The sequence below is a fragment of the Empidonax traillii genome, unplaced genomic scaffold (assembly GCF_003031625.1).
Source record: "Empidonax traillii isolate 1590-97213 ecotype Southwest subspecies unplaced genomic scaffold, ASM303162v1 scaffold813:size283722, whole genome shotgun sequence".
Lineage (NCBI taxonomy): Eukaryota > Metazoa > Chordata > Aves > Passeriformes > Tyrannidae > Empidonax > Empidonax traillii.
Genome location: NW_020956006.1, coordinates 179,162 through 193,055, shown reverse-complemented (window position 1 = coordinate 193,055; position 13,894 = coordinate 179,162). Strand labels below are relative to the sequence as shown.

The 13,894-nt window shown below is 49.5% G+C and overlaps 1 protein-coding gene across 2 annotated transcripts in view; it reads left to right on the top strand.

The window, feature by feature from the left end:
• LOC114066801 (dynein heavy chain 9, axonemal-like) overlaps window positions 1-13,493 on the top strand; it is an 82,491-nt gene extending 68,998 nt beyond the window's left edge. Inside the window, exons 14-16 of one of the 2 annotated variants that reach the window (XM_027901784.1) lie at window positions 228-410; window positions 7,491-7,880; window positions 13,176-13,403. In XM_027901784.1, coding sequence (XP_027757585.1) covers window positions 228-410; window positions 7,491-7,880; window positions 13,176-13,403 — 801 coding nt within the window. Of the gene's footprint in view, window positions 1-227; window positions 411-7,490; window positions 7,881-13,175 lie in introns of both variants that reach the window. The other variant, XM_027901783.1, reaches the window with a different exon arrangement.
• Window positions 13,494-13,894: the final 401 nt, after the last annotated feature.

Below are 13,894 nucleotides of genomic sequence, written 5' to 3'. Positions count from 1 at the left end.
CCATCCTCGTGGCCTCCTTTGGACACTCTCTAATGGTTTCAGATCTTCCTTATACTGTGGTGCCAAAAACTGCACCAAAAAAAGGTGCTGTGCCCAGTGCAGGTGACACGGGTGGCTTTGGGGTCACTGCCTGGCAGGTGGAGTTCTCCTGCTGCGTTCAGGCCGCCGAGCTAAGGAGTCTCTGGGGTCACTCATGCCCATTCCTCTCTGCCCCCTTTGGCACACAGGTGAAAGACCTTCTGGAAGAGATGCTGGAGAAGCTGAGTGAGGAGTTCAACATGGCAGAGCTGATGGCCAGGGTGGAGCAGAGGACGCCCTACGCTGTGGTCGCCCTGCAGGAGTGCGAGCGCATGAACGTCCTCACCGGGGAGATCAGGCGCTCACTGCTGGAACTGGAGCTGGGCCTGAAGGTGGGACTGCTGGACAAGCCTGGGGAATGGTGCTCAGGGAACGGAAGGGGTCTCAGGGAGTAAAAGTGCTCACGTGCTGCTGGCTGCAAACCCATCTTGGCTCCATGGGAAGGGCTCACAGATGGATTTGAAACGGCACGGTGTCCTCAGGCAGGGGGAGGGATTACACAAACAGCACTGCCTGTGCTTTGGGAACACAGAGCAAGCACTTCTGGCCACCCCATATTGTGGCACAGCAACAGCAGGTCATTTAGAAATTGGGACGTGGCCTATTTAAAGGTGAGCCAAAAATCACACCTTTTCATAAAATGTTCAGGTATGGGGGAAATTGGAACACAGTGTCTTAGAGGCACAAGCTGGGCTGAAATAAAAGAATTGGTTGTGTATGAGGACACAAAATGTTCAGAACTGTAAGAGAAAAAGCCTAAAACTGCAAGTTTTGGAAGAGGTACATCTCCCCTTGGTGAGTCTGTCACCTGCTGATGGAGGAGGGCCAGGACAGATCCACCCTAGGGAGACACCATTCCTGATGCTCCACTGCAGCTGCTTCTCCACCCTGGTAAGAAATGAAACTCAGCTGCAGGAGGGTGATTCTGTGTCCCTCTGGGTGCTGCCTTTGGCCACACCAGCAGAGATGCAGATTTCTGGGCTCAGCAGGGTACGAAGGAGGGCTGTGATTGATGCTGCATCCACTGGTAGAAATCATCTCCTGCATCCCCTCCCATGTAGTTGGTGGGACAAAATATAATGGCTCTGATTGTCCATTGGGGGATAAACCAGCAGGGATCAGGCTGCACTGCCACTGAGTGAGGACCTGCCTGGCTGTTCCTGGTGTCCTGCAGCAAGACTTCTGGGGGAAGAACCTTTTGCTGAGATCCAACCTGAGCCTGCCCTGACACAGCTCCAGCCATTCCCTGGGGGCCGTCCCTGGTCCCCACAGAGCAGGGATTCCATGGGATGAAGCAGCAGTTAAGGACAGCAGATGCTGGACATTCCCTGCTCCATCATCTCTGGAATGACAGGTTGTCATCCCATTTCACCAAAACTCTCAGCTCCCAAAACCAGTTTGCACAGTGTGGGAACCATCTGCCTGAAGGATCTGCAATGGCTTTGGCCCAACCCATTGACAGGAAGAGCCACGGGGTGGGAAAGGAGGGCCTGTCTTGAGATGGAATGACATCTCAGCCCCCTCCTGAGGGCAGCTTGGAAGAGAGATCTCCAAGGGCCCTCCCTGCAGTGGCACAAGGAGGGGCAGAGTTGGCTCAGCGATTTGGGCAGCAGCTCTGCAGGGATGGGACTGGGCTGTTCCCAAATCCCAGTGTGTGAGCTGTACCCTGAATCCTGCACATGTGTCTGCACTGCATTTGCTGCAGCTTATTGTCTTCATTAAAGAGAGACATATCACAGCCACTTTGTGGTGGCCTGTGTGGACAGTCCAGTTTAAAATAGGCTGATATTTATGTAGTCAATTATTACAAACAGATTTCCTTTATTTTCTAGCATAAGCCAGTGGAATTGAAAATTCTGTTTTCTCAGACAGGTAAACTTGAGTGATTTAATGTTTCAATCCTAGAGCAGCAAACAAGATATAATTGCGACTTGGACAATGTGTGGCAATTAGATTTAATGTGGGGAAGAATATGCTGTTTAATATTGATGGGGGAATGAGGGAATGCACAGGCTTAAATAAACCACAGAGAGAATAAAAGCCAGGAGTCAACAATACAGGGTGGAAACTTCTCCCCAAAACCCTGCCATAAATCAGGGCAGGGCAGGAGGTGGTACCTGCAGAACAGGGACCTGTAATCACTAGAGCAGCCTCAGCACCTGAGGGGGAATTCAGGCACCCAAGACCAGGACTGGAGGAGAACTGTGAGGAAACAGTTTGATGTTGTGTCAGGGCAGGCTCAGGGTGGATCTCAGCAAAAGGTTCTTCCCCCACAGGCTGGTTGGGCACTGAACAGGCTCCCCAGGGCAGTGGGCACAGCCCCAAGGCTGCCAGAGCTGCAGGAGGCTTTGGATGATCCTCTGGGGCACAGGGGGTGACTCTTGGGGATGGGGCTGTGCAGGGCTGAGGGTTGGACTGGATAATCTTTGTGGGTTCCCTCCAGCTCAGAATTCTTTGAATCTGTGACTCTCTCCTATGGGATGAGCAGCACCATCAATATGGGTCAGCATTTCTTCATCTGCTGTTGGCTGAAGAGTCATATTTGAAGGGCCCACCAATGGGCAGTTCATGGAATCCTTATGGTTGGAAAAGACCTTGAAGATCATCATTCCAGCCATCAACCCAGCGCCACCAACATGTTCCCCTCTAAGCCATGTCCATATCCAGGTGATTTTTGAACACTTCCAGGGATGGTAACTCCACCACAGCATGTTCCAGTGCTTTACAACCCATTCCTAATATCCAGCCTAGCCCTCCTCTGGCACAGCCTGAGCCCAGCTCTTCTGTGTCTGCAGGCACTTGTGGGTCCCTGACGAGCTGAGAGCGATGTCGTGCATGACCCACAGCACTGCCCAGCACTCCCCCTGTCCCTTCCCATGCCGTGGGGACCATGGAGCAGCCAGGGAATGCTGATGGCTCCTTCTGCTGCCCTGACTTGAAAGCTGGCCTTCACACTCCTACTTTAACTGTTCCTTCCCAATTGTTCCTTCCCAAAGCAGCTCCTGTGAGAGCTGCTGGAGCTCATTAATCCCTGGGGCTGGGGGTCTGCACTGACAGCTCTCAGAGGAGGAGAGTTTACAAACCAGGAGCCTCAGAGCTCAGCAGAGAATAAATAAAGCCCAGAGGAAGCAAATCTTACTGTTTTTTAACTGACTGTCTGCCAAAAGAAGGCGATTTGGAAATGTCAGGCCTAATTTGAATTTTTTGAATAATTCATTGTGTCTTTGTAGCGGAAAGTGATTGTTTGGTCCAAAAATAGGAGACATCCCATTAAGAAGAAGAGAAATTGCAATAGACTGGTAGCCATCAAAAATAACTGGCACGTTGCACTTCAAAGCCCCTTGTTCTGGCTGACTTGGGTGGGACCAGAGGCTGGGCTGAAGCACTTGCATGTTAATGCTACACCAGCCTCATCTTTGCAAGCAGATCTCCCGTTCTGCAATTTGGGTGAAGGATAAGCCTCCAAAATGAGGATCATATATATTCTAGAATAACCAAGTTAGACCAAATTTCAATAGGCTAACGGGGTGTTTCACTGTATCAAGTGAAAATAACCTGAACTGAGAAAACAATTTGTGACAATAGTGTGCTCATCTGGAGGAAATGGCTGCAGGCTGATTAGGGTTTCCTTCAAGGGTGTCTTTAATGAAAATTACTCCCAGCATTTGGGAAAAATAAAATGAAAAAAAGTAACTTGAGTCATTTCAGATGCACTTTAGTATTCAGCATCTGAAATGCAAATTTATGCATAATTGTGTTTGGACAACTATATGAGATTGCTGCTGTAGATGCTTCGAACCCTCACAGGAGACTCTGACATTATGCTTGGGTGCACAGGTTTTAAAAATTGCTTTTCTCAAGCCTTGCTGAGAATTACATTTGCTAATTCATTTGTTTCCTGAAAGTAAAACTAGACATGATATATGATCGGGGGTTATGTCTTTAAATCAATTTGACTGCTTGCACACATTTTGCAACACTTCTTCCCATGTTAAAACCCTTCCGGGAGTGCGAAATCCTCCTATCTCAGTGTCCTGCTATGGCCAGTGTGGGACTTTGCTCCTCAGACTATTTTTTCTTCCTCTATGGACTTGTCATGGCTTTAAATTATTGATACTTCCTTTCCATGACCAGTTTCTCCTAAGATGGGAGATGATGACCTACAGGCTATGAACGAAGAAGGAATCGCAATGTTGCTTCAGGGTTTGTGGCCAATGTTCAATAACAAGGTCAGGACAACTGCCCTGGTGGGTCAGCCCATGCTGACAGCCTGGAGAAGCTCCTGCCAGCCCCTCTGTTCTTCCACAGGCTGAGCTTTGATGCTGGATCAGGAGATTGTCTCCGAGTGTGTTATGGAGAAAGTGAAACACAGGTGCCCAAGAGGAAACCTCTGGGCTTGCACTGCCTGGTGGTTCTGTCGCTTCATGGCAAGTGCCAGCATGAGCCACCTGTCATCTGTGTTGCACCTTTGTGCTTGGGGTTACCCAGGACTTCACAGCCCTTTGACCACCTGACCCATCATTTTGAGATTCCCCAGAGCTGTAAAATCATGGAACAGAAATTGTGAGGAGGCAGAGACTCACCTGGGATGGCACAGGTGGGGTGTGTTTTGAAAGGTGGTTGCAGCTGTTCCTCATGTGTTAGTACCACTGCAAATATCCCACCTTTCCATTTAACCTCCTTTGTTTCTCTCATCTTCAAAGACCTTAAACCCTTTGTACTCCTGATTTTCTCTGTCCTCCCTAATCTGTTCTCCTCGGGGGAACCCAGCAGGTTCAGAGGGCGTGGCAGAGGTTTAATCCTGCCTTGTACCAGTCCCTCCTGGTGAGACAGGAACATTTCCCAGGGAAATCCACAGATCCTGGAAGGGCGGAGGAATCTGATTAGAGATCCCAGGGCTGCAGCATCTTCCAGGCATGGGGCAATACAGAAGTCCTCTGAGCTCCCGTTGGAATTGTTGGGTGTTGGGGACTTCCCCTTGAAGTTCTGCCCTTGCTTATTGCCAGACAAAATGGATTTTATTGTGGATGGTTAGAATTTCTCACAGGAATGGAATAAGAGAAAAAAAAATAACAAGAAAAATATGAAGAAGAAGAAGAAGATGATGATGAAAATGAAGGAGAAGAGGAAAAAGAAGAAAAAGCTGAAGAAGGAGAAGAAGAAGAAGAAAAAGATGAAGAAGGAGAAGAAAAGAAGAAGAAAAAGGAGGAGAAGAAGAAAAAGGAGGAGAAGAAGAAAAAGGAGGAGAAGAAGAAGAAGAAAAAAAAGAAGAAGGAGAAGAAAAGAAGAAGGAGGAGAAGAAGAAGAAAAGAAAAAGAAAAAGGGGAAAAAAAGAGAAAAAAATAGGGTTATAAGTCAAGTTCTAAAAAGCAGAAGTGCTTCCGTGGATATTTCCAAGGCCTGAGTTCAGCTGACACCTCTCCTTTCTCCCACACAGCAGTGTATGGGGCAGGTGTGTGTCCAAAGGCCTTGTTGAAGTTGTCACCCAGCAGCTCCCAGGACCGTGGCTGGTTCAGGGTGTTCCTGTCCTGGCCAAGGTGGAGGATCTGGGCTCCCTGCAGAAGTACTTGCTGGCCCCAGAGCAAGCCTGGTTTGCCCTAAGGAGGCTGGAGAGAGGTGGGGGTCAAGTTCTGCTCCCAGGGAAAAAGGGGCAGGACAAGAGGAAACAGCCTCAAGCTGTACCAGGGAAGGTTTAGATTGAACATTAGGGAAAATTTCTTCATAGAAATGGTTATACAGTCCTGGCACAGCTGTCCAAGGCAGTGGTGGAGTCACCATCCCTGGGAATGTTCAAAAAACATGTGGATGTGGCACTTGAGGAGATGATTTAGTGGTGAGCATGGTGGTGGTGGGTTGATGGTTGGACTTGGTGATCTTAAAGGTCTTTTCCAGTTTTAACCATTCCATGATTCTGGTGTTCAAAGCCTCAGTCACTCCATGCACAGCTTCCATTTGTTGGTGTTCCATCTCCAAGGGCACCTTCCTGTGTCCCTTGCTCTGGTGGGTGTCCAGCTGTGACCTTGTCCCTCTGGAGCCTGTCAGTGGGACCTGCAGGTCAGAATGGTCAGCACAGGAACAAACTGCAAAGATTTTGAACTGCTGGGTGTGCCAAGAATTGCCAAACGTGTGTGTGTGGGGGGGGGGGTGAGTTTCTTTGAGCAGATTTCAACTTTCGCTAAAGCTTCATGGATTTTTGTGGCCCCAGTACAGGGCACCTCTGCTGACCTCATGGCTGGAGGCACTGACATCCTGGGAAAGAACAGCTGGAATTTTCTAATGTGAATAGACTGACCCAATTCCCTCACCCTTGTTCTCAGCAATGGCTCAACTGATTTCAGTTAATCTTTCCAAAAACACTCAGCCTGAGGCAAAGAGAAACTGTAAGTCACATAAATTCTGGTGAAATGATAAGGGGACAAAAGGAAGTTTTTATAATGGAAACCAGTGATCAACATTATCTGATCATTCCATACAGGGGAAGCTGAGCCTGTGTTTGCAGGTTTTTTATTTACGGCCTTGCTTGGTTTGAATGGGGCAGAATCACAGATTAGTTGTTCAGGATATTGTCTAGTCCAACCCCATCCCCAAAGCAGGGACAGGTTATCTGGGACCTGGTCCAGTTGGCTTTGGAATTTTCTTAATTTTAGTCTCTCAGACCCTGGGAACCCTCTGCAGAGCACCTCGAGTTCAAGAGGGCTGTGTTGTTGATGTGCAGAACCCCTTTTTGGCCAGGCAGTGATGTTCCAGCTCTTCTGCCTGAACAAAAGTGATCCAGGTTTCTCAAAGCTTTAAAACTAATTAATTGCTGCATAAAGGATAAGACAAACCTTTCTCTTTATCTCCCTTGGCTGAATCATATCTTAATTTGTTGTGTGTTTCCCTGCTGTGGAAGGAACTGTGATTACATTTGCAGACAACACATGAAGTTAAAAAGAAAATCTTGCACTGCAAAGCGATAGATGAGGAGAGGAGGGAGGGGAAGTGGAGGAGAGGAGGGGAGAGGACTTGACTTAACAAACATTTGGACAGTTTTGGAGTAGATCATCAAAGACTTTGGTGTCCTGCCCTGGCAGTGAATGAGAACAGCTCTGAACCTTTGAAAATTGGCTCTAACAAATCTTCACTCCACAAGTCCAAACAGAAAAAGAAAAAAAGGGGACAACTGAGGAACACCCCTTTACTGTCCCACAGCTTTTCCTCCCAGTAGTGTGTTTACAGCAGAGAAGGTGAGGATGCAGGAATGTGCAATAGAAGGTGTTCAGGAAAACCCCAAACTCTTGAAGCCCTTCACAGTCCATGACCAGCAGTGAGTGTGTGGGGTGAGCTGCTGTTCCTCACGTTCCAGCCCAGCTTCTGCTTGAACAGCCTCTGCTAAACAACTGTTAGTGCTGATTGTGCCCTTTCTCCCACAGGGAGAGCTGACCATGACCAGTGACATGGAGAGCCTGCAGAATGCCCTCTTCCTGGACATGGTGCCCGAGTCCTGGGGCAGGAGGTCTTACCCTTCCACAGCCAGCCTGGGCACGTGGTTCACCGACCTCCTCGCCCGCATCAGCGAGCTGGACACCTGGACTGGAGACTTCTCCTTGCCCTCCACCGTGTGGCTCGGTGGGTTCTTCAACCCCCAGTCCATCCTGACAGCCATCATGCAGACCACAGCCCGCAAGAACAAGTGGCCTTTGGACAGGATGGCCCTGCAGTGTGATGTGACGAAGAAGAGCAGAGAGGATTTTGCCAGCCCCCCTCGGGAAGGGGCCTATGTCCATGGGCTGTTCATGGAAGGAGCACGCTGGGATGCACAGGTGAGCTCACCAAGGCTCTTTGGTTGGGAGGGAAGCCATGGATGTCATGTCCTTATTCCCTGGCACTCAGGAAACTTCTCAGCCTGGACAGGCTCTCATCTGAAATAGCCATCTGAGCTGCCTCTTCAGGAAGGACAGATGGGAGATCTGGGCCTCTCCTGGGTGGCCCAGAGTGGGTGGCTAAGGTAGTCAGAGGAATCACCCTTTGGAGCTCAGATCCATGGCTGGGAAGGGAGTCCAGGGTGCTCAGCTTGGACTGACACATCCAGCCTGTCCAAGGTGAACTCAGCCCAGGGGCACATCGACTGAGCTGTGGGCAGTACTTGAGGTGCTGCCACAGACACACCTGGCAGAGGACCTGGCACTGTCCCCACACCTCCACATGGTGTGGTTTCACTGCTGCCTCCAAAAGGGACAGATTTTTGTGGGATCACTACTCTGTTGCCTGTTTGGCAGCAGTGGGGAGAGAGGAGAGGGCTCTGATTTCCTACGTGCTCACATCCTCAGGGCTGGATGGGTGGGGTGTGCCACCCCCACAGCACTGTGCTTCCACTGTCAGGTGCTGCAGGATGTGACCAGAAATGAATCACATTCTTTATCCATTCCCTTAGTCAGGCTTGATGAAGGTCTAACCCATGTGGTCCACGTGGACTCAGGCTAGTGACTTTAGGAGGGGGGGTGGGCTGACCCTGGACAAGCAGAACACAGTGAGTGTCCCTTGCTCTTCCTTCCCCCTCTGGATGAGGGGATACCTTTCAGCTGGAGCACAGCCTCAGGTAGCCAAGGCTGGGACCATACCCGCCCCTTGGGCACCTGCCTGAGGAGCTGTGGCCTCCTCTTGGAACAGCATCCCAAGGAGCACAGCTCTCCCTGTGAGTCCTTCTGACAGTTGTCAGCTGCAGGAGCACAGCCTGCAGAGCCAGAGCCCTCAGACTGACAGTTCCCACTGGGTCTGGCTCTGTGAGCTGCCTGGCCTGTGGGGCTGTGATTCCCAGTGTGTGCTGTGTGTGGGAATCCAAGGACAGTGGTTCCTGCAGCTCTTCCTGTGCTCTGCTGCTGCTGCTGCCAGGGATCTGTGAGAGAGAGAACACTGACCAAAGTGGGTCACCCAGAACCTTCTGATCTGTGTCAAGTTTACCCTCTTACAAGAAGAGGCTTTTGTGTCAGACACAGCTCTTTACCCAGACCCAGCTCTTCAGACTCCAAGTCTTAACCTTGAAGATGTCACTTTATCTGCTGTGGGACTTGGTGGGCAGCTGCTGAGGAGCCTGTGAGATCCTGAATCCCAGGCTGACCTTGCAGTTAATGTCCAACACTCACTACTTACTTGTCAGCTCCCTCTCTGCAATGGTTCTTCATGAAGGACGGGAAATCAGGCAAAGCTTTGACCTCACTGAGTGCTACCATCCAGTGCACTTGATCCCAAATCCTTGGGAAGGTCAAACTTGCAGGTCCTTTTTCACTCTGGAGATGGGCTGATGTGTACATTGGGTCTGGAAAGCTACAGGCAGTCAGGAACATGGGCACAGGCAGTTTGCAATCAAGGGGTTGCAGTGAAGGTCTCGTGTGGGTGTCGTGTCAGATCCCCTCCATGGTTTTGCTCTGCTCGCAGCAGAAGTCCCAGCAGCAGAACAGAGACCAGCCCAGTCCATTTCCCAGCCCTGGTCCCACAGTTCCCTGACCATTCCCTGCTCTGTGATGTGGCTGCCACACACAAACCCCCTGGCATCACCACCCTCACCACAGGGAGCACTGCACTTCAGCTGCCCTCAAACCCCGACATCTGACAGATACAAATCAGCTGGACCAACACAACACAACAGAGAAAGTTTAAAAAAACTCCTGGTCATGCATATCAAATACTCCATTTAAAAGAATTCCAGTGACTGGGGTTACATTTTCCTTTACCACCCTTGCCACCATTACTAGAACTGAGTTCTGCCCAGGTTTTGCCTGGGTTTTTCCCAGCTCCAGGCAGGGCTGGTAGGGAAGAGTAAGAAGTTTTGGTGGTGCAAAGCCAGAAATCTTTCGGGAAACACGTGGCTTCTCCCCTCTGCCTCCCCCTAATAACTCGTGCAGGTGATTGCATTCAGCAATGAGCTTTGTCTGCAGGGACCATCCCAGTTCAGCAACTGTGTTTTTCTGATTACATTTTCCTTGTGATTGAAAGATACTGAGCAAGTACCTTTATGGAACCATTCATAATCTCTGGGTATCATGCTTCAATTTATTTCAGAAAGGAAAAGGATATTTTCATGGGTTGCTGCTCACACTGAAATATCATTTCCACTGAGTGGAACTATTAATTTGACCTGTAATCCAGTGAGCACCAGTATATTAATGGATGCAGGACTTTTAAAACAGGTGCACATCTCTTTTGGGTTGTATACTCCTTCCAAATTACTCCTCTGATAAAAATGGCAGGCTGTATTTAGAAGAATCCTCTGTGGAACACCTCCACTCTTAAAAGAATATTTCACATTTATTTTGTGCCTCCAAAAAAGGGAAAAAGTCCCTCTATGTTCTGCCACGCACATTTTTCTATTTATTTAAACATTTATGTTTGCCCTTGGGTGTCTTAAATTTATAAAACATTCATTACAAACCAGCAGGCAGCTATTAGATGAAATGAAACTAAGCAGATTATTTTGGGTGCAAATGATGTGTTGCTGCAGCCCTGTTCCAGTCAGTGGCACTCAGTGAGAGGTGCTTTGACTGAGGACACTCTGAGGCATTTTATCTCAAACCAGGGGAGCCTTGCTGATGGATTCCTGGCCTTCCTGCTCCCAGCAATGCCGAGTTTGATGCCCAGTGTGTGTACCCTGCAACTCCCCAAGGGGAGAGGTGGCTTTTACACCACGTGTGGTAAGAGAAGCCTTGCCATGTGCAGACAGCCCAGCCCATGGAATCATGGAGTGGGTTGGGTTGGAAAGGACCTTAAAGCTCCTCTAATGGGCAGGGACACCTCCCACCAGCCCAGGTTGCTCCAACCCCGTCCAACCTGGCCTTGGACACTTCCAGGGATGGGGCAGCCACAGCTTCTCTGGGCAACCTGTGCCAGGGCCTGCCCACCCTCACAGGGAAGAATTTCTTCTCATTTCCCTAGTCCAGTTGAAGCCACAAACCCCATCACTCTCTGGACCCCTTTGGGGTGATGTTTCTGCTGCTCCTCTACTGGTCACCAACCCCTTTACCCCGCAATCAGTGGCCCAAAGGCGGCCGAGCTGGGGGTCCTTGGGCCAACTGACCCCAGCTGGGCTGTGCTGGGAGGGCACCTGTGCTGGTGACACCTCAGTGTGCACACAGAGTGAGGGGGTGATGGGTGTTGTCTCACTGGACCTGGAGCTGGGCCCATCATTCCCCATCCCTGCCTTGTGAGAGCTGGTTTGTGTCTTCAGACCCGCTGACCTGTCCCCTCTCAGTGGCCTGGTGGGAAGGCAGGACAAGCAGAAGGAGCTTTGTCAGGACCTGAGGCCTGAGCTCTCTGAGCTTTGCACCAGGAAAAGCTTTGCCAGTAGTCAGGAAAAAAATTGCTTTCAGAGTAGAATTAATTTCTGATCTTAAGAGCAATAAAAAATGCAAATGCAAATCAGCCCAGACATAACAAAATGCTGTGTTACATGAAGTTACCTCAGAAAGATTTCAGCTCTTGTTAACCCAGAAACAGGTAGAATATCTCTTGGAAATTTGATTTGAAGCATTCCCAGCAGTTAAAAAAAAAAAAAGAAAGAGAACTGATCAAAATCCAGTCTCAGAACTGAAAGATGTAGATTTCAAAAGAGTGCATAAAAATGTTTAATAAATAGCTACTTTTCAAGGTGTTATAAGAATTATTTAATGTTTGTTCAGCACACTGAAAATATAAAATCCTAAATGAAAGCTGGATTTATCACAGCTCAGTATAACAGATGGCATTAGTACAATTAAACTGAGGTGTGTGGCAAGAGGGATTATTTTTCTTCACTCATTTGCAGAACTAAATAAACTCCTGGAGAGGCTGAACCTCATCCCAGAGCCCTGACGTAAGAGAACTGGAAATAATAATGATATGTGAGGCTCAGCTGCAGGGAAAGGCCGTTTCTTTAGCGCTGAAAAGCTTTTTATTTCTCTTCCTCTATTTGTTTTCATTTGGTCTCTCCAGCCTCCATTAAACAATTTTGCAGCTCCCTGGAAAGGGATTGATGTGCAGGGCATTTTATTGTCAGAAGGGGAGACAGAAGATCCCAGAGAAACCCAAATGGGAGAAACAAGCTGGTGATTTCTTGCCCTTGTCCTGTGCTGGGCAGCCTGGGCAGGGCATTGCTCGGAAGGGGATAGCGGGGATTTATATTTAATGACAATATTCCCTCAGGAATTGTTGAATCCTACTTGTTGGTGTGAGCACCTGTGAGAGGGGAAACCAGCCTGTGGTGCCTTTTGGGGCCACACAAACCACTGTGTGCATCTCACTTCCCAGACAAGTGCTCAGATTTTGGTGGTGGGATGGAACCTCACTTGGTGACTTTCAGTGAGTGTTGCTCTCCATCCCCAGCCCAGTTCAGGTGCCCAGCATTGCTCCTGCCACAAGCAACACCTCCCACGAGGGGAGTCTGCTCTGGCAAAACCTTGAGAAAGAGCTGCATGAGAATAATCCCAGAATCCCAGAATCCTTGAGGTTGGAAAAGCCCTCCCAGCCCATGGATCCCCCCTGTGCCCCATCCCCACCCTGTCCCCAGCCCAGAGCACTGAGTGCCACGGCCAGGCCTGCCTTGGACACCTCCAGGGCTGGGCACTCCAAAGCTCCCTGGGCAGCCCGTGCCAGGGCCTGACCACCCTTTCCAGGAAGAAATTCCTCCTGATGTCCAACCTGCCCCTCCCCTGGCCCAGCCTGAGGCTGTGTCCTCTTATCCTGTCCCTTGTTGCCTGGCAATAGGACAAGAGGAAATGGCCTCAAGCTGCACCACAGTAGAAGCCAGAACAAGAGAAGTGAAAACTTTGTTCATGAAGTGGCTGGACAGAGCCAAGAACATTGTTCCCCCACACAGTCCTGCTCAGGTGTGTGTGGATTTGAGCATCTGATGGGAGGCAGGCTCTGTACCCTCGAGATAACCTTCGCTGAGAGAGGTTCATGGTGAGACAGGGCAGGTGTTGGATCCAGACCCTCCTTCCCTCAGACTCATCCAGCCTCTTTGAGCTCAGGAAAGCTGTTTGCACTTCCCCAGTAAGACCAACCTGTATAAAAATCACAGATGATGCTGTGATGGAGCAGCTGATGGACACCTTGGAAATCTAAGCTTTGTCTCCTTTCCTTTGCAGGCCGGGCTGATCACCGATGCCAGGCTCAAGGAGCTCACCCCAGCCATGCCCGTCCTGTTCATCAGGGCCATCCCTGCTGACAAGCAGGATACCAGGGGCATGTATCCCTGTCCTCTGTACAAAACACGCCAGAGAGGCCCAACTTACGTGTGGACATTTAACCTTAAAACCAAGGACAGCCCTGCCAAGTGGGTGCTGGCTGGGGTGGCCCTGCTGCTGCAGGTCTAGGGGCACCACCACGCCCCTCTTTGCAAATCCCAGCATTGCCTTTCTCAGGCAATTTAAACACTTAAATGCTGAGGTTTTGCCCAAGCCAATGTCCATAACAGAGCCTGGGAGGGGTGACAGAGCTGCAGAGGGACATGTGGAGCAGGCTGGTGGCTGCTGTAAATCCAGAGCCTGTAATTCTTGCACTGCTGCACTGGAGCACTGGAAGATCCCAGCCTGCAGCCTGATATTCCACACCTCTGAGATTAAATGTAAATCTAATTTTTATTTCTAGTTCATGTTCCAAAGTAGTTTTAAAATTAGTGGACTTTTCCAAATCTCTCAGATAGTCCAGTCACTTGTGAAATTCTCCAGACCTTGTTCTTTGCTGTTTCTTTGCCACGTGTATGATGTTGAAAGCTGAGAGGTGAGCAGATGTTGTGGTTATAAACTGTTTCTTGCTAATTTTCTAAATTTTAGAAACACTGAAAATAGTGTTATTATCCAATGTG